This window comes from Phaenicophaeus curvirostris, chromosome Z (assembly GCF_032191515.1).
Source record: "Phaenicophaeus curvirostris isolate KB17595 chromosome Z, BPBGC_Pcur_1.0, whole genome shotgun sequence".
Classification (NCBI taxonomy): Eukaryota; Metazoa; Chordata; class Aves; order Cuculiformes; family Cuculidae; genus Phaenicophaeus; species Phaenicophaeus curvirostris.
Genome location: NC_091431.1, coordinates 71,965,115 through 71,984,292, shown reverse-complemented (window position 1 = coordinate 71,984,292; position 19,178 = coordinate 71,965,115). Strand labels below are relative to the sequence as shown.

General features: G+C 45.2%; 1 protein-coding gene across 3 annotated transcripts in view; it reads right to left on the bottom strand.

The window, feature by feature from the left end:
* SETBP1 (SET binding protein 1) overlaps positions 1–17,614 on the bottom strand; it is a 262,079-nt gene extending 244,465 nt beyond the window's left edge. For 2 of the 3 annotated variants that reach the window (XM_069880365.1, XM_069880366.1), the window contains exons 1-2: positions 17,369–17,614; positions 794–1,454 (exon numbers count right to left, since the gene is read on the bottom strand). In XM_069880365.1, coding sequence (XP_069736466.1) covers positions 794–1,285 — 492 coding nt within the window. In that variant the 5' untranslated portion in view covers positions 1,286–1,454; positions 17,369–17,614. The remainder of the gene's footprint in view (positions 1–793; positions 1,455–17,368) is intronic. The other variant, XM_069880364.1, reaches the window with a different exon arrangement.
* Between the last annotated feature and the right edge of the window lie 1,564 nt (positions 17,615–19,178).

Genomic DNA, 19,178 nt, shown 5'->3' with positions numbered 1-19,178 from the left:
CCCTCCTCCCACCAGTACTGCTTAAAACACTTGAAATAAATTTGTTTTTAAGACAAAGTGTAGGGCACATTACTGAAAAATCAAGCCAACAGCAAAAAAAAAAAAGGGTGCTCCTGAAAACAGCTCATGCAAACAAAGAATTTTCTTTCTTTCTTCACCCCCCCTTCTTCTTCACTAAATAGAAAAAAAAAAGAGATATCAAATTTTACCCAAACTCAAAAGTTCCAAAATTTTCTCTACTGAAGGATATTTCAAGAAAATGATACGCATCTGGAAGAAAATGAGACTTGTAATGGAAGTATTTTCTGAAGCATAACTACAGTGTTGCTAGCACAATGCTGTAATCAAGAATAATGGAGCCCTTTGCTCAGTATATAGGAATGGATTCAATTGTTCACGGTGCACATACCTGTATTTTAAAAATGTAGTCGAAAGCTTTAACTGCCAAAAGGCTCGAGCATTAGTGCTCAGACACAAAGCAGTTTAGAAGTGGTCTCCTTCATTTATCACTCATGTAATGATTAATATTAACTCTCAATTAGCCACAAAAATACAAGAGGCCCAGCTAAACTTTCCAAATTGGTTCATCTGAAGGATAGTTCAAGATCAATCCCAAAGCATATGTGGCAGTGCAGGATGACACCCACTCTGTATTACAACCTCTATGGCCACGTGGGGCTTCACAAAACCTGAAACGTTTATGCCTCAGATGCAAACTGTTCAGACAGGTTTAAACCTACCCTCTCCCTGTGCTTTCAGGAGAAACGGTAAATATGGAAAGAATGGGTCTTACCTTCTTTTTGGAGTGTGATCTATCCTCCTCTTTAGCTGCTTTGCTATTTTTCCCAGCTCTGGCAAGCTTCTGCTCCCCAGACTGCTTGATGGTGATTTTGATCTCGGGAGGGCAAATATAGTTCTCCAAGTTCTTTGGGGGCTTCTTAGCTCTCTTGGTGGTCTGAATCTTTAGTTTTAAACTCCCCTCCGTGAAGTTAGCCTCCTTGATGGAAAACTCCTGCTCTTCCAGGCCATCTCCTGCTACCCATTTCTCACTGTCTGCATTGGAAGTGGAATCCACATCTCTCCCAGAACCCAACTCATCCTCTTCCTCAGGTTCCATTCTCTCACCACTCACTGGGATCCCTTTCCCCGAGCCTGATGCAGGCAGCATTGTCTCCCCTGCACAGCCAGAGGTGGGTGGAGGTTTTGCAGAGGTGACAGTGGCTGGCAGAAAGTCTGCCTCACCCCCTCTTTGCCGGGAGCTGCCCAAAGTCTCTCTGGGCTCCATAGCAATATTACAACTCCCTGGAGTTTAATCTGAGGGAATGGGAATGTGGAAGGAGATGAAGAGAGCAAGGGCAAGTATGATCCCCAGGAATGAATGGTAACTGTCCACTGAATTCAACGTCCTGATTGCCCAGAGGCTGCAAAGAGCTCAGAAGAGACCAAAACTGCCACTGTCAAAAGAAAGGAGAAGAAAAAAAGGAAGTTAGTACACATACACATGTTGAACATCAGTGTGGAGATGACTGAAACGGGGCACATTTGGGCTTCCCCAGCAGCATTTCAAGGGGAAGAACCTCAAAGCAAAATGGGGATCAAGGCTGGACAGCATTCCTGAGGGCTGGATCTGGTATAACAATGCGAGAAACTACAGCCATGTGTACTGCCAGACTGATGAAAGTGGATATATAAAAACCCCAATAAAAAGAGTGCATAAATACAAACACTTTCAACTCAGGACTTTGGAAAAAAATGAGGGGGCAACCAGCTCTCCACATTCATGGACCTACTCATTATTTCAAAGTGCTTACTGGCACAGGAGTTTTTAAAGGGGGAAAAAAGATAAGAGGCAGATGCTTGCCTCAGGTTAAACAATAACCCAGTGATCAAAGCATAGAAAACATGTTGTTGCCCTGTGAATGAGGCAGAAGTTTCAAACTCCCTATTGCCCCACTCCCCAAGCAAGAGAGATTCCTTGTCTGGTGGCTATTCTCACTGTGCTTTGGACAAGTTATTCAGTACATACTGGGCCAAGCACACACTGCCTCCAGCCCAAGATGCTCCCTGGGATGCTGGAAATACAGGATGATCCAGCTCGGTCTTTTGCAAGACCACGTGAAGGACCCAAGTATTGATGTTGATGGGGGAAACAAAATCTCAATGTTTTCCAGAGTTCCTCATTCCCTTGGGTACTAGGCCCACTCTGCAGAAAAGGCTTCAGCTGACTGAAGTAATGACTGTGCTCTCATCCTTTCAAACGTGGGCTTTCTTTGAAACATCACAGACTGAGCACTTCAGGATGGAGGTACCCGTAGTCAGTACCTTAGAAAGTCTTGGTCAAAGTTAGCGGGAGAAGCTATGAATGGTCAGCTGGGGCAAAAGATTTATCACTCAATGATATAGAATGACTAAGCATTTGGGAAAAAAAAAAAACACAACAAAAAAAACACACCAAAAAAAAACCCCAACAAACACCACCCCAAATGAAAAAAACACAACCATGTCATGTATGGTGTTTTAAAAGGTGTTTATGTTCTTTTACACACCTCCCCTAAAACCAACCTCCCATACTGACATCCCCTCTCTGTGGTAAACCAGTTTAGGCTACAAAATTAACAGAAGAGTATCTCAGAGAGAAGCAAAGATATTTTCTGCTACTTTAGCAGAAACAGCTCCCTGGTGGGTCAGAGGAGTATCACTCCTGGCATACAGAGAAGGAAACAAGAAGGGCACTGCCAAGAGTAGGAGCTGGGTGTGCAGACCTACTCTCTCAGTAGCAGCTCCTTGCTAGATTAGCTCTGCTACACTGCCAAACTCCACCCTTCAACCAACTGCAAGCAAGATCTGAGTACAGCCAGGGATTTCCTAGACCAGTCTTAGTAGCAATGAACTTTGAAGGAGAAACAAAGAAGATGTTACTACCTACCAACAAGTCTTAATAGTGTTGTCAGCATGAACTATTCTATGTTAAAGCACAGCTCATCATGGAAAATCACATGCACTTATACCACAGCTTTGTTTCTGCTTTATAAAAATACCTGGTGTCAGCTTAAAATTCAAAAAGAAAAAAAAAGAAGGGAAAACAAGCATCCTTTATTAGTAATAGAACCACATTTCCACTGGAGTTTGGCCATGGGTCACTTGGCTGACCCTGGCACATATGGCTACTAATGGAAAATCCTAAGCATCCTAGAGCTCCAGGAAATCACTGGGTGACCTCCATCCAGGTCCCAGGCAATGCAAATACCACAAGGTGACAGCCCAAGAAATAAAAAAAAAAAAAAAAGAACTACCATGAAGCCTTAGTAATGATAGAATTACTAATGCAATTAGTACGTTAAAGCCACCCAGTTGCAAGGAGGCGCTCCACCTAATTGATCAACCTTGCCCTTTGTCTCTCCTTTGTGCCTACGGAGGTGATGGGAGTCAGGGTTACCTTCCTCTTCTAACTAGTTCAATCAAAAAAAGGCTGTCCTATTTATATGTGATTTCTTATTGTTAATCTCCTTGGAGAGGGATGCAATGTACACATACTCCTGGCCTGCAACACAAACACAAGGTGGTAAAAGCTTGGTGGTGCAGCATTCCAGGGAGTTACTGCTCTGGTATGCATGCATGTACAATGGGCACTCTGTGCTGGCCTCCGCCTACAGGCTTTTAACCTCTCTTGCTGCTGGTAAAAAAGAGCAAGCTTCTGGCAGACAGCATCTAGCTCAGCAGGCAAGGCAGCAGGATGAGTCCGCAGCCACCAGGGGTGCAGGAAAGGTACCACAGCCAGCAGCATAATATACCAATACCCTTGGGACATTTTATCAAATGGCAGCTGAAGTAAAGTCCTATCTCTGAGCTGGGAAGGGTCTTTAAGGGTTTGAATCACTGGATAATGTTTTACTGAGGATGAATAAAAAGTCAGCTGTCTGCTCCAAAATCTGGTTGTGGGTCTTAGACCCAGATTCTGGGGCATGATGCCCAAACACTCATCTCTGCTTGGCACTGTGCCTTCAGGTCAGTGCAAACAAGCAACAGATGAATAAAGTCATTGCATTACACCAGTGCCGGGTGAGTTCACACTAAATCCACCTTAAAACCCATTTAAAAATATTAGCCTCCTGTTCTCCTGAGAGCCTGCAGATGATGATATCACCAGGCCCACAGGTAGCAACAAATAACTCTGCAGTCAAACACCAAGCAGAATTAACTGGGTCATTGTTTTAGGTATCTCCTTACTCTCCTCCAGGGTTAATATTTAAATGACTTGGGTGCAGGGACATTATACTCGTCTTTCTTGTTTGGGCAGGCTACCTGTGCTTCAACTAATTAGGAAACCTCACTTCAGGCTTCTGAACATGTAACCTTTTTTTGGAAACCTTTCCATCTTCCCTCTCCAGGCTGCCTGTGAGCAGAAGCACTGAAGGGACAATGATGAACACCTGTCCTCCAGCAGCTTTTCTGTTTCAGCTGGTAATATGGAGATCTGGAAATCTAGGGAGGAAGTGGATTTTCCAAGAGATTCCTAGGTCTATTTTAAACACTTGAGAAATGGGAGCTGTCTAGATTTTTAAGTGCTCAGCCAAGCTGCCCTTCCAGACCTCTGAGGCTCACCAGCATCGGATGCCATTCAATAAGCAGATACAGAGGAGTTTTACCATCTGAATTAAGCTCCCAAAGGGAAGCATTACTACTAGCAGGTTTCCTGCAGTCGAGTTGAATTTGAGGAGGATAATTCACAGGTGAATGACAACAAATTTCACAGAAGTTGGCATTCGCTCTTAATTCAGGAGAGATTCATGCTTCCTCTGATAAGTACTGAGAAGAAATCAAATGCCTGCCTGCTCAGCCTTGCTATGGTTGCTCACACGTCTCTTATCAGCTCCTCTGAGCACCTCAAACTCACTTCTGGAGGGCAAGACCTGAAGTACAAGACCCCCCTTTGGGTCATACTAAATGCCTCCCATTAAGGGCTCTAAATATGCTCCTTTCTCCAGCCTCAGGCAGCTACTCAAGTAGTCAGATGCCATGGCTATAAAGTGATTAAAGTGAAAATTTGCTGTGAACAAAAACAAAGGAGAGACCTCAAAGCAGAGGGGAGAAATGCACCTGTTTAGGATTCTCCATGAAGCGAAAGTGGGCATAATGCTTGCCATTGCTTTTGCCCTAAGCTTAGGAACAACCACATTAGTAACAGGCAAACCCTGACTAGACAAATGCAAAAAAGCCACGTTCAGCTGCCAACTGTATGCAGTGCTGCTTTGATTTGCTCGAGCACCAGGAGCGCCAGAAGACAGCTCGCAGTAACATTATGCGATACTGCCCAATTCCCACAGTACACTATTACCAGCCACGGCTGTAGCTGGTGAGACGGCTTTTGTTTTACCCATAGAATCCAAAATACCTTAAAATGAAGAAGGGAAAAAAAAAAAAAAAGTAATCTATTGGGCAGCTTCAAGTAAAGGGAAACTTCAACTTCCCCTTCAAGTAAGGGGAAAATGAGCATGAAGTGGAGCCCACATCTTCTTGAACCCCACCATCTATCATGTTGCTTTTGGATCTCACATTCTGTCATATGACATAAAGTTAAGTCTCTAATCTCTGGAAAACATCAGAAATCCTGGAAGCCTTTTTTTACACTCCATCGTTTTAAAACCATTCACCACAAAGCACTGGAGACTATACAGCAATATCACCTTTCACTCCAAAGAGTCCCAGGTTGTTTCCTCGATTATATATGCCACCACTGAAATGCATCTGCCTCTGGGGCAGAGGCCAATAGACAACCCACATTATACCCTAGGGGAAAGTTCTGGTCAGAAACCTGCTTTTATGAGAAGTGTCAGTGAAACTTCAGGATCCATCATGGGACATAACCACCCAATGGCCTGGCATGCAGCAAGCTGCACTGAACTCACTTAATCCACATTACAAATAAAAAAAAACCCCAAACAAACAAACAACCCCCAACCCAAACTATATCTTCATTATTTCTTTAACAAAAAAACCCTAGGAATTTCAAGTGTGGTTGCAGTCCTGATCCATGCAATGCCAGATCACCAGCAGCAAACTTGTGTTTGATGCAGATCAGGAATAGGCATCCAATCACACTTCTATTGAATGGACCAAAGCACACAAGCCTTTCTTCATGCCAACATAAAAGCAGCTCCATAGGATGGGTAAAATCTGTGTGATACAAACAAAAGCCATAGTATAACACAGTACCAAGTTTACTGGGATAAAATTAAGTCACTGCATTTTTTTTTAACAAATTTGAACCATGAGAATGGGTTTATACTGGTTCAGTATCATGCACCAGTAGCATATTTAGTCTGCCACTCAGACCCCTGGAGCTAGATTCATTGTGTCTTTGGACCACAACATCAGTTACTTCCTATGGCCATGACACTCTGAAAGAACAACTCTCCTTTGGCAGGGAGATGGAAAAATGGCTGTTACAGCTATTTTCTATCCACACGATAGATCTCATAGGAAACATCCTCTCCCTTCCACCTGCCTTGTGTCAACTAGGACAGAAACGTGGCAGAAGGACTTCCCCTTCAAGCAAAGCAAATTAAAGTCATCTCTTAATAAAGAACCAGAGACGGCCTGGTGACATCCAAATTCTAACCAGATACATCCCTGAACATCCTGCCTTAGGTGATCCTGCACTGAGCAGCATGATGGACAATCTCCAGAGATCCTTCTAACCCCAGACAGTCTGTGCTACTGCGGTGTTGGCTTTTTTGGTCTCCATGTCCAGTGCTGGGAACACTGGTCTCTCTGCTGCATGACAGTTTAAGTACTCCGCTAAAATTCCCACCTATAATATATACCCAGACACAATCACATATAAAATGAATCTGAGTATGCAACAGGTACAGTATGAGATCCTCAACTGATAAGAACAGTTGTGAGTGGGACTGCCATATGTGAATTCCTGCAATCCACACATTATCTATTAACTAAGTAATTAACTAACTATGTTAGTTAACTAACTAACTATGTTAGTTAATGTTAGATTCTTTGATAGGGTGAGTTAGAAGCACTGGGGGTTACACAGAAGAGAGGTGGTTCCTCTCTGTATGGTCCTCTTGCCTCCAACACCTCTTGTGTTCCAGTCCTTCCATCTCTGTGCTGATTTTGCATGGATTGTGTAAGGACTTTCTCTGAAAGGAAGGGATACAAGCTTTGCTGGGTGTGGTCTATTCACACGAAAAAAAGGAGCAAGAATTAATGGCAGTTTCCAGAACAACAGCAGAACATACTCTTTACTCATTTGCATCGCATTGCCCTGAATCTAAGTGTTACCAGGCCTCTGCACCTCCATCAGCATGGCTGAGTAATACTGAGATATGGCTCTGCCTTGGCATATCCAACCCTGGCAAAGGGAGCCAGGAAAAGCCACACCAGAGGGTAAAAGGCAAGATAACCTGAAGATCTCTCACGGCCAGATGAGACTGCAAGCATTCCCCCAAGATAAAGAGACAGAAATAAATGACAGCACAAGCATATCCATAATTACAGAGACATGTAAGTGTGCCCAATACACACGTGTGTATCCATCTTCTCAACACAGACACATTAAGAGTAGATTATGGAATTATATTTGACTCCATAATTAGGTTTGAGACTCCGTAATTAGATCAGATAGCCACCTTTCTATGTAAGTAACTAACTATCTTACAGCGCTGAAGGGAGGGCCAACTGAATGATTAAACAACTGACACAGCCATAAATCACAAGGCCCATCAAAGCAATACTGCCCAAGGTACAGCTGCGGCAACAGCCAGCATAGCAAAGCACCCATCTGTGGTAGGAGGAGAGATGCCCATTATATTGCCCACAGACTTTTACAAGCTTCTGCCTGAGAACTGTGCCAGGGTGTTATAAATCCTCTCGCTCACAACCTAAAGCTGTACCTGGGTGTCAGGGAAGGACGTAAGAGCTTCAGACCTGTAAACACCTCCTCCTGCTGACTTCTGGTCTCTAAAGGATGAGGTTCATTCCACTTCTGGCCTCTGAGACAAATGCCACTGCAGGACTGTTCTAAAGCTGGGCTCGGTTCAACGGATTTACATTTCTGAATCAAAGAGTAGTGTTTGAGACCAATGACATCACATGTGTCATTTTTCCCCACCAACCTTGTGAAGACTAGGCCCCCAGGACACTAGAAAAGAGAATGAGATTTCAGGTGTCTTCCAGCCCATTATAATACAAAGACCTGAGCCAGGATATTTGCCTATGTCAAGTCAACATCATATTGCTAAGCTCCCAAACCAAGCATCATCACTTTCGGCATGATATATAGCGAAAGGTGGCTCTTGAGATGATCCAAGAGAATTCCCTGGACACTCTGCTTGGTGCAGCAGGGTATGCCACTGCAAGGGTAGAAGTTATTCCATTAACAACAGCCATAAAGCTTTGAGGAAAATTGTAAACAGGCATGAGAAGGGGATTTCAAATGCTTACTCTGTTCTAGCCAGCTCCTTCCAAGTGCACCACCCTGGAAGTAGCCACTCCAGGCTACAAAAGGAAAGTTTTATAGGTATTTAGGGAAAGGTTATTGGCACAGAGACCAGCCACAGAAAGCAAAAGCCACCACAATTCCATCATCTGTGTCACCAAACTTTCCTAGATCAACTCTGCTCTTGGAGAGCTGCCATCAGTCACAGTAGCCTCCTTCTAACACTGTCATAGTAGGGCAATAATCTCTCCTCCCTCTGATCAAACATTTCCCCCTGCACCCTGAAATGTGTGGAAAATGATTTCTCCACATAAATCATTAACGAGAGGGCGAGAGGGTTGTTTTTATTTACTGCTGCTGCCATGGGACTCCTTCATCCTTTTTTTTCCCCCTCTTCCATTACTTCATTTTTGCTTGCATTAGTGCCAAATACAGCAGTTTTCCCTCCTTTTGGAAAAAAAACAAAACAAAAAAAACCCCAACCAAATAAATAAATAAACTAAAACAACACATCTGATAAGGAATACACTCGATCTGGGCTCAGCATCATTCCTCAGAGCTGTAAGTGATGGCACAATGAGGACAAAAAAGGATTCGGTCCAGGATCTATCTCATGCCTAGTCTAGAGGCCATACAATCATCCCATATTACACAATTCTGCATGCTTCAAATGGGATTAGGAATAAAAAAGGTTGGATTTTGTCCATGCAGGGTTGCTCTATGTGTTTCCACGCTGAGTAAGCAACAGTGTCTTGTTTGGTGCTGTATAATGTACCAAGCATCCCCAGCATCCAGAGAGGACTGTGGGAAAACAGGGCATACAAAGGGCAAGCAAGAAGAAGCGCAATAATTTGGGCTATTTAGAGAAGGACATTGAGACTGCTTTGCCTTGCAGAATGCATCAGTTCTTCAGCTTTGAGGATAGACTCCAGGCCAGCAAAACAAGAGTCTCATGGATTGTAGAGAGTCTCATCCCTTAAAGTCTCATGGATTGTAGAACAAAAAGCAGGAGGAAAAACTTATGCAGGACACAAGTGGGTGTGGCTGGATATGCACAAGGCAAAGAGCAGCCCACGATGCCAGGACAGTGGCATGAAGAGGCATAAATGCTAGTTGTGAGCATGCCTGTGGGAAGACCAGAGGCCAGGTAACTGACAGCTGCTATGGGCAAAAAAAATTATTAGCTTCACCTCTAACAATGGTTGAAGAGGAGCAGAAGCACATGGAGAAGTTGAGTCAGATGGAAGATAAGAGCCTGTTGAGTGCCTGCACAACCAAAAGGTCTCTCCAGCTGAACTATTCCATTGTGCATTTCATGCAGCATTGCACATATTGGAGACTCTCTGAGGCAGCAAACACCAGATTCACAATTCAAATCTATTCAAGCAGGACTAGGACTTCGGGTTGTTATTGCCTTGCAATGCCACTGACTTCAAGAAGATATTAAATGTTGGGATGGGGTCAGAATTTGGAGGAATCCAAGGTCAAGTCAGTCATGGGTGCCTCTCTCTTCAGTGATGGTCTATGGGTCTCTGTCTCCTAATCTGCGTCCTTCACCTACGTCTCAATGAAGCCAAATCTGGTCTGCAGGCTCTGATGTGTCAAGAGATCCCTGAACAGAGTCAAACCACACCACTGGCCCCTGTCTGAAGATGGAAGCAGGTTTGAATAGGCCCCTAGTTTCTACCTAGGGTGACACTGCACCTTATTTTTTATTTCTTATTCCTTACACTATTTTTTTCCAGAAGCTTTTCCTTAAGGGCCCTGGAAAATCTGTTCACTGAACTAAGCCAGAAGAATACTCTGGCCTGAAAGCTGCACTTAAAAAATAGTGTGTTTTCAGAGCAAATGTATCTTCAACTCTAATAAAAGCATGGAGAAACAGATCTATTTTTCTGTGACTACCTCCTATGATACAGAACTAGAATCTAATGTAACCAACACCAGTAGCAAATGCCACTTATGTCAGTTATCCATCACAATCTGTAGGGACAGCACCTCTCTCTTTAAGTCAACAGACTAAACCACCTCCATTGACTTTGGGATGCTTACAATGACACTTAAAATTTGTCATGGCACCAGAAACCATGACCTCCATTTTTTTGTCTCATTCACATGCCAAAAGAAGACAGAGGCCTTCAGCAAGCCCACTGTTTATACCCATTTATCAGCTCAAAGTCCAGCAGGTTAGAGTGCTGCCCCGTTTAAAAGCCTGTGGTTAGAATAATTTAAAAGGGAAAAGTGTTTCCTCTTCTTCTACCAGAAAAAAAAAAAAATGGAACAACTGACAGCTGGAGAGAATTGACTTAACCTTTCAGGAAGAAAATTGTTATCAAGCAAATAGAAAGCATGACATTTTTCAACCCATTAGGTGAAGGTTTATGGAAGTTACAAGGAAGTGAATATACGGGTTAATATTTTAAACTGGTTAGAAATCTTAGGAACAATGGGCATGTATAATAACACTTTGCCCAGATGCCTGCTACAATACTTAACATGCATATAGTCCTGTTCGAACACTTACTAAACTCCCCCAGTTAAGCTTCATGTCTCTGATCCCTTCTGAAAAAGAACTGAAGAATTCAGCAAAGAATTATTCCCCTGTGCAGAACTCTATTGAATCTCCACTACAGAGCTCCATAGGAAGGCTCTAGAGAGAAAAGGCAAAGAAAAAAGAAAGAAACAAAAAGAAAAAGGAAAAAATTACAGGAAGGTTTTCCTCGTCTAGTAAACTAATATGATTTCAGAGGAATTTTGATGGAAACCCCACTGCATTCTCCAAAGCCAAAAAAATTAGCAAGCCTCAAGGAGAGATAGGCATGGATCACAGCACCACTCCAGAATACACCAAGTTTGAAAAAACACAGGGAAGTTAGGCCAGTGTCCAAGTCTTAGAAATCACATCAGTAGGATATTCGGGATATGTGGCTTCATATGGAGGAAAGACATTCTTGTAACGCCTTGCAGTTTGACCTCTGGTTTGAGTACCATCATTTTCTCCCAGTCATCTCAAAACCAACTTCTCCATCTTCTAAAACACCAGGATAGAAACAGAATGATTCACTGTATACATATATATCTCTCAGTTTTAAAGGTTAAGTAAAACAAAAATTTCAAAGTAACATAAAACCTCAGGCTTCCGATCTTCAACCCATCTCTAATTTTGAGGTATTTAAGTGAGTCCTGGGTTACCCCATGCTTGCCTACCACACATTCTTCTGAACAGCTTTCCAAAGCACGGTTACAGGAGACACCGTATTACAGTAGAAGAAACTTTGCTCTCATAGCTGCCAAATTCATAGAGCCCTTAACTGCTCAGGACTGCACAGCAACCCTTACAGAAATGGGAATTCACTCCTTCATGGGCAGTGAGTAGCTAAATAAGTCACCCAGGAACAGCATTTAGGCACAACCCCAGCACCTCACTCTTCCAGGCATTTGCATCCCAATTTATCTCACTGCAAAACCAAGCCTTGGGCCACACGGTGCTCTGATATTCAACAGGGTATATCAGAGTCTTGCCACTACATTCTAACCACATGTTTGCATGGAAATTGCTCTCCTTTTGCATGGCTTTTCCACACATTGAGTTTGCTTTTGAAGAAGTCTCTCAGCCCTGCAAGAGGAAGTTAATCCAGACCATCCTCATAATCTGCACAATCCTTTTTTTCCCTGCAAAACCCCTGGGCTTGATGGACACATATACAACCCCCGTCACCATCTCCATTCATAAGCAAGAGAAAATGTAACCCTGGGATCTGTGAGCAACACATATTTCCAGAATATTTCTACCTTCCTGTTTTGTCACTTGTTCTTCAGCCCATTCACTTTCCCTTTCATGTCCAAAGCCAACAGAGCCATCGTCATAGAGTGGCAATGGCATATGGACTTGGTGGGCAGGCAGCTGGGGCAGCATCATAGAGATACAGATGCCTTCGACATTGCAAAGATCACCAGCTAAACTTGGAAGCAAACTACAGCCATAAAGATAATAATCAAGCCTGGACAAAATCTTCCCAATCTTTGAGGTGTTTGAGGTCCACAGTTTCAATTAGGCCTTTTAGAGAGAGAGGTGAAAAACCTGAGGACCCTTTGAAAATTTCTATTTCATAAAAGACAACAAAAGCCTAAATGAAATAATGTCGGAAGATTGCTTTTCATATCCAGCCACCCCACAGCTTACAGTAAAAGCTCATCATTGTGTTTGGACAATTTGTGCTGCAAAGTAAATCCAACTCCAAAAGAGCAAAATAGCCCCTAACTCTTCTCCCTCTCAAGAGCTGATAAACAGAAATTACCACCCCCTACTTCCTTCAGACATTTCCTCAGCTCTGAAAGACAAGTTGCATTATTCTCTGACTGCTTTTATTCTATTTAAGAAATGATTTTTCCTTTTTTATTTTTTTTTTACCCCTGCCTATTTATCCCCTGTCTCTTTGCTATCTCTATGACGAGTTAAATGTGAACAGCAGAATCCAGGCGCCTGATGGGGAGCTGCACTTGTTCCTAGCATCCAGAAAATCAAATCTCTAAGTAGGTCCAAATATGCAATAAACTTATGAAGACACATCAAGAGAAATCTTCACATTGGGATACAAAAAAAGAAACCATCTCTGAGGGTTTGAGTGCACCTCAGAAGCAACTATGCTAACAACGTGTGCTTGCAATCTGATTTAGTGCCTGTATCAGAATGAAAAGCAGTCCCAATCTCAAAACTTTTGAAAGCATTTTCAGTTCTGACAGTCCCTCTAGGCTAAAACCTGGAGTTGAGGGGTTTTAAAGCCCATCTTTAATCAAGATGACAATTTCCTAATAGGATAAGTCATTTTATTTCCTCAACAATAATAGCAGGAAAGGGAACTGTTTTTCTTTTTTATCAAGTTGGAAAGAGAAAGTAAGGAGAACAGAACCTATAATAGCAGTAAAACCAGTCCCAGTAGAAACCATAAGCCCTGCAGCAAAATGCTAGGAACCTTCTCTGCTGAAGTTCTCCCACAGACTCTTGTTGCCTTTCTTCCTAGGCTTTGGGCTGGCTCTAACCAATTGATCACTGCTGCCCTAAAAGTGTCTGGACTTCTCAACAGCAAGGTTAGATTTTGCCATGGGTTTCATCTGGCCACCAAATTTTTATTTTTTTTTGTTTTATTTTTTTTTTTTTGTGCACAGATTTCATGCCCTTCTCACATCATCAAATGCATGCTTAATGACAGCACTTAACACTCAAAACTCTGCATGCCTGCATGTTATGGTAGGCAAAAATGATATGCTAAGTTTTCTGAACATTGTCTAAATTCTACTCAATTTGCCTTACCATAAGCTCTGTCTCATGGAACGCATTTTGGCAGTTATTAATGCTGCCTCTCAACGTCATCACAGACCCACAGATCACAGATACACCAAAGATGGGTATTTAACGGGGAGCAAGAAAGAATGCCTAGGCATATGGTTAAACAAATCAGTCATCAATTCACTGGGAAAGCTTTCATTTCCATCACAGCAATCTGCTAGATCCCAGAACTGTTTTTACGTGGTTCATTAGACGAGAGTCTTTCTTGCTACTAGTTGGGTCAAGAGTCAAAATTGCTGTGTAATTGCAAGCCTCCAAGCACAAGGCCAGACTTTTCCAGTCCTGGAGGGTGTTGTCCAAAGGGGAAAGAAAACAGAAGGGAAAGATTATGTGTGAGCAATTGAGCCCTACTGAGAGGGCAAAAAAAGTCACTGAAACTGGGATTAGCCAAATCTTGTAATGGAAAACAAGAGTCCTGTTGGTAAGCTGGCACTTACACGCAAGTGATGTGTGTCCTGGGGAAAAGTAGCTCAAAGGATGGGTCAAAACAGACCAGAAGAGAAGATTAAGCAGCATCTGAGCCAAAAAATGATGGCTGGACCTTTCAAAGCATTTAACTCCTTGAGTTAATTAAGCACGTGGCAATAGCAGTTATTAAAAAATGACCAGTTCCCAGCTTAATCAAAGCACATTATTGGAAATGATACTGAGGAATGTCTGTAGAGAAATCCTGTAAATATCAACTCAAGATAAATAGCTCTGTTATGATTATTATTAATAATAAATCATGGCCACTGTTTCTTTTGTTTGCCAACAACCAGCATAGTTTATGGCTCTGCTCAAACCTAGCACACCATTTTATTACTTTTCAGAGAGTGCATCCTCCTAAAATGATAATGTGTTAATAATCTATGCTGGGCTTTTTGGCAGGAACCAAGAAGCTCAAACAACTTGAAATAACATCAGCAAAAAATTATTTATTCCCCATCCCTAGCTGCAGAGAAAACAGAGGTTTTCTTGGCTCAGTTACTTCTCAATAGATTTCTGGTTTCAATTAAAACTTTGAGTCTGAGAAGTTAAAAAAAAAAAGCCAATAAGAGTTGGAAGAGAAGTCTCCATTCACTGAGTGTTTCTGCTTGCTTTTTTTTTTTTTTTCCTTACCCCCTGCTTCTACATAACCCTTCCAAACCAAGAGCAGAGATTAAAGTACAACTATATTGTTTGGAGGGTTTTTTTTTTCTCCTTTCAGTTAAAAACCAAATGGAGATGAAAAAAAGTTTCTCCTTTGAGTGGAAGTAGGTGCAAGACTGAGAGAAGTAACCTCAGTGAGAGCAGAGGAAGCGCAAGAAGGTGTGCCTGAAGCAGCCACTTGCACATTTTCTGTGATAGGCATTTTTTTTTTCCGCACATCTACGATAAAAGGTCCTAGACACTTGTTTCCTCAGGTCTGTCCTAATGTTAGGTGGGAAATTATAGCATCACTGCAGCCTGCACCGAGTTAGCCCTGGATGCAGGGGCTGTTGGATCAATAACTGCTCCCGTTTAGGGTCCATAATATTCCATGAGGTGTTAGATTTCATAGAATAACCATAGAATAACCAGGTTGGAAGAGACCCACCGGATCATCGAGTCCAACCATTCCTGCTGTCAATACTAGAGGGATCCCATTGCTCTCCCTGACAGCACAGGACTAGCAGGCTCCGCGCTCCGCGCATCCTCCGCGGGCAGACAGACGGACATATAAGGCAAGACGGAGGGACCCCCCACACCCTCCCAGAGCCCTGGCAGAGCCCCGCGGCTAATGAAACACCTCGGCTGAGGCGGGGAGAAGCCCTGCCCGGCTCCCACCTCCCACCTCCCCGCTGCTTTCGCAGGCGGCGGACTCCTCCCAGCGCCCGGATCGGATGCGGAGCCCTCTCCCCGGGCGCCCCCCGCCTTCATCCTCCTCCTCCTCCTCCTCCTCCTCCGCAGGGAAGCCCCCCGCATCTCCCCTCCTCACACCGCCCCGGGGAGGAGGGGGTCCAGCTTAGAGTCCCCCCCCGTCCCCCCCTAAGCCCCGGGTCCGTCTCCCCGCGGCGAAACGCGCTTTGAGCATCAGGCTGGAGATTATCAGCGCCGTTTATTTGAAGCGGAAACGAATCGGAAATCCTTCTCTCAACTGCCCTTTCAGGCACATAAATACCGGCGGGCAGCGCGGGGGGCCGGCGGCTCCCGGGGGGATGCGCGCACCGGGAATCGAGGGATGGAGGGATGGAGGGATGGAGGGAGAAGGGACGCGGCGTCCCCGTCGGGAAGGACCCACCGGGAGGAATCGGTGTGAGGGGGTGTGTGTGGAGCGAGCAAGGAGGTGCGAGACCGGGGCTGGAGTTGACAATAGCCGCCCGAGGCTTCAAGGCTGCCTCTTGCTCACCATCCCCCCCGCCCCCCATTCCATACACCAATATCCCCCCCTCTCCCACAATATCGGAGATATTCCAACGGCCTAAAGCGTGAAACTCGCTTTTCCACGCGGGTGGGGATGGAGAGGGGGGCGGTGATCACCGGATTATTAATAATCATTAATAACGCGCCTCACTTCGCCGCTGAACGGGGCGGGGGGGGGGGGGAGCGGGGAGGGTTGGGGGGTGGGGGGGATGTCCCGCATTGCTAATCACTCCCCACCTTCCTTCCACCGCCCCAACACTTCTCCCCTCCCGCAAATCGCCTCTTTTCGGGGCTGTGTGTCCTTTTCAATGTCAAAAGAAGAGCGGGGGCCGCCCCGGGGCAATAAAATAAAGGTGCCCCCCCCCCCCCATCTTCTACCCCCTCTTTCTCCCCCATCTCCCAGCACCGCTGAGACACCCCCCCACCCCCCCACCCCCGCCTCCTCCGGGCACGCACACACACACACAGACACACTCTCACACACACACAGAGACACAAAAATCCCCATAAGGTTACGATGTTGCTCTCTAGCTCCACTTAACCTGCAATTTACGAAGCGGGAGGGGGGTGTCTCTTTTCCCCCCCCCCCATCTCTTTTCCACACACACACATGCCATCTACTCCCCGGCACCAAGGAGGGGAACATACAGGCTACCAAAAAGGGATGGGGGGAGTAAATACGTTATGCAAAGTCCTAAAAAATATTTGCAAACCCCTTCCCAGCAGCACGGTTTTACACACACACACATGACCCCCACACCCCCCCCGAAAACACACGCATATACCCCCCCCTCCACCAGCCACAAAGCTTGGGGTGGGAAGAGGTCGGAGGGGGGGAGAGGACGACTCGCATGCATTGCACTGCAGAGAAATATTTCCCCCCACCTCCCCGATAAATAAAGCCCTTTCCGCGCCAATGCAAAGTCACAACAGGAAAAAAAAAAATTTAAAAAAAAAAAGAAAAAAAAAGAAAGAAAAAAAAAGAAAGAAAAAAGAAAGAAAAAAAAAAGAAAGAAAAAAGAAAGAAAAAAAAAGAAGACGTTAACTTTTGCATGCAAAGGTGAAAAGGGTTGGGGGGGGGGGGGAGAAAAAGAGAGACGATAAGACCCTCCCGCAGCCCGGATCATCAAGACAGACCTTTCCTCGATGGCTCAGGTTTTTTTTGTTGCCTTTTTTTTTTTCTTTTTTTTTTTTTTACTAACCCATATCCCCAGATCGGCAGCGGGGTCTCCTTCGAAGCTTCCTCTTCTTCTTCTTCTTCTTCTCCTTCTTCTTTCTTCCTCCTTCTCCCTCGGATTCCAGCCCCCCCCACCCCCGTTCTGGTCCGTTCTCTTTTTTAGATCCCGGTTTCAATCCCTCGCCACAGCCCCCAAAGGTGCTTTTGCTTGTGTTGCGGCAAACCCATGGCGGTGTTCATCTGTCAGATTAGGGGAGCGCACGGCCGCGCAGCACACGCAGAGCGGAGAGGGAGGAGGGCTGGGGGGCGGAGGGAAGGCGCCCGGGGAGAGGGAGACGGACAGACAGACGGACGGATGGATGGCTCGACAGATAGATGATAGATAGATAGATAGATAAATAGAGCGAGATAGAGCGAGAAAGGGGGGAAAATGGCGTCTTGGAAGCCGGAATCCCGGAGTAAATCAAATTAACACGCAACACCCGGAGCGGTCCCGGCTAATTTTAGCAGGATCCGAAATAAAAATGAAAAGGAAAAAAAGGGGGGGTGGGAAGGAGGAGAAGAAGGAGAGGGGGTGAAAGGAAGGAGGAGGGGGGGAAGGAGAAAGGATAAAAAGGGGGGGGCGAGAGAAAAAAAAAAAAAGACAAAAAAAAAAATCAATGCACTGAATAAAATCCTGGATTTGAAATCGATGGAGCTTGTCTCTCTCTCTCTCTGGCTCGCTCGCTTTTTCTTTTCTTTTCCTTCTTTTTTTTTTTCTTTTGGATGGGGTTTTTTTTTTTTTCTTTCTGTTTGTTGTTGGTTGTTTGGGGGCCTTTTGGGGGGGGGCGAGGAGGAGAAGCCTTTTCGGTTTTGCTTTTTCCCGGCGAGGAGTTTTTTTGGGTTGCCTTTTTTTTTTTTTTTTCGGGGGGAAAAAAAAAAAAGAAAAGAAAAAAAAAAGAAAAGAAAAAAAAAAAAAAAGAAAGAGCAAAACCCCGCGAGGAGAAAAGGGCTAGTTTGTCGGCGAGGAAGCTGTTCCCTTTATTCCGTCTGGTGCCGGAGCTCCGGCGGGATGCGGGGCTGCAGCCGCCCGCTCCCCCCGCCGGGAGGGAGGGCAGAGAGGGGGCGGGGGGGTGCGGGGAACACCCCCTTCCCTCCCGGGCGCAGGGTCGATGCTCGCACAGCCACCCCTCCTCACTGACAGCGCAGGGAGGGCGTCCAGGGGTTGCCTTTTTTGCTCCCCGATGGATTTTCCTTTCTCTGTCTTTTGCTCTGGTTCTCTCCCCCCCCCCCCCGCCCCAACCCCAGGACCCCCTCCCCCTATCTCCCTGCGAGGGGCGGTGATTTGTGTTTAAGCAGAGCTGGGGTGGGGGGGGGGGGGGTGATGGCTCCATCTCTCTCTTTTTTTCATCTGTTTCTCCCTCTCGTTCCCGGACTCCTGCAGCCCTGGGGCGGGGAGAGGGGTAAGAGGGGTGTGTGTGTGGGGGGGGGTGTGTGTGTCGGGGAGGAGGGGGGTGTCAATAAATGGTAATGATCAGGCGCACACACACAGACACACACACTCGGTGTGGCTGCAAAGCTTAGCCCTGGGTTAATGGACTCAACAGTGCCACTACCTGACACAACAGCAGCAGTGATGGGGGCGAGGGAGAAACGGCAGAGAAAGGTGAGGCTCAGGTTAGGGCTGTTTATCCCACTCCAATTCCTCCCTCTCCCCCACCCTGTCGTTTTGACAGCACAGCCTCGCATGGGTCATTTTTAGGGTCCGGTGACCCTGTTCAGACCTGAGATGAGCATCCCCTTTGTGGGGCTGGAGGGGACGAGGTTGTAGTGAGGTGGGTGTTGGTCTGTTCTTC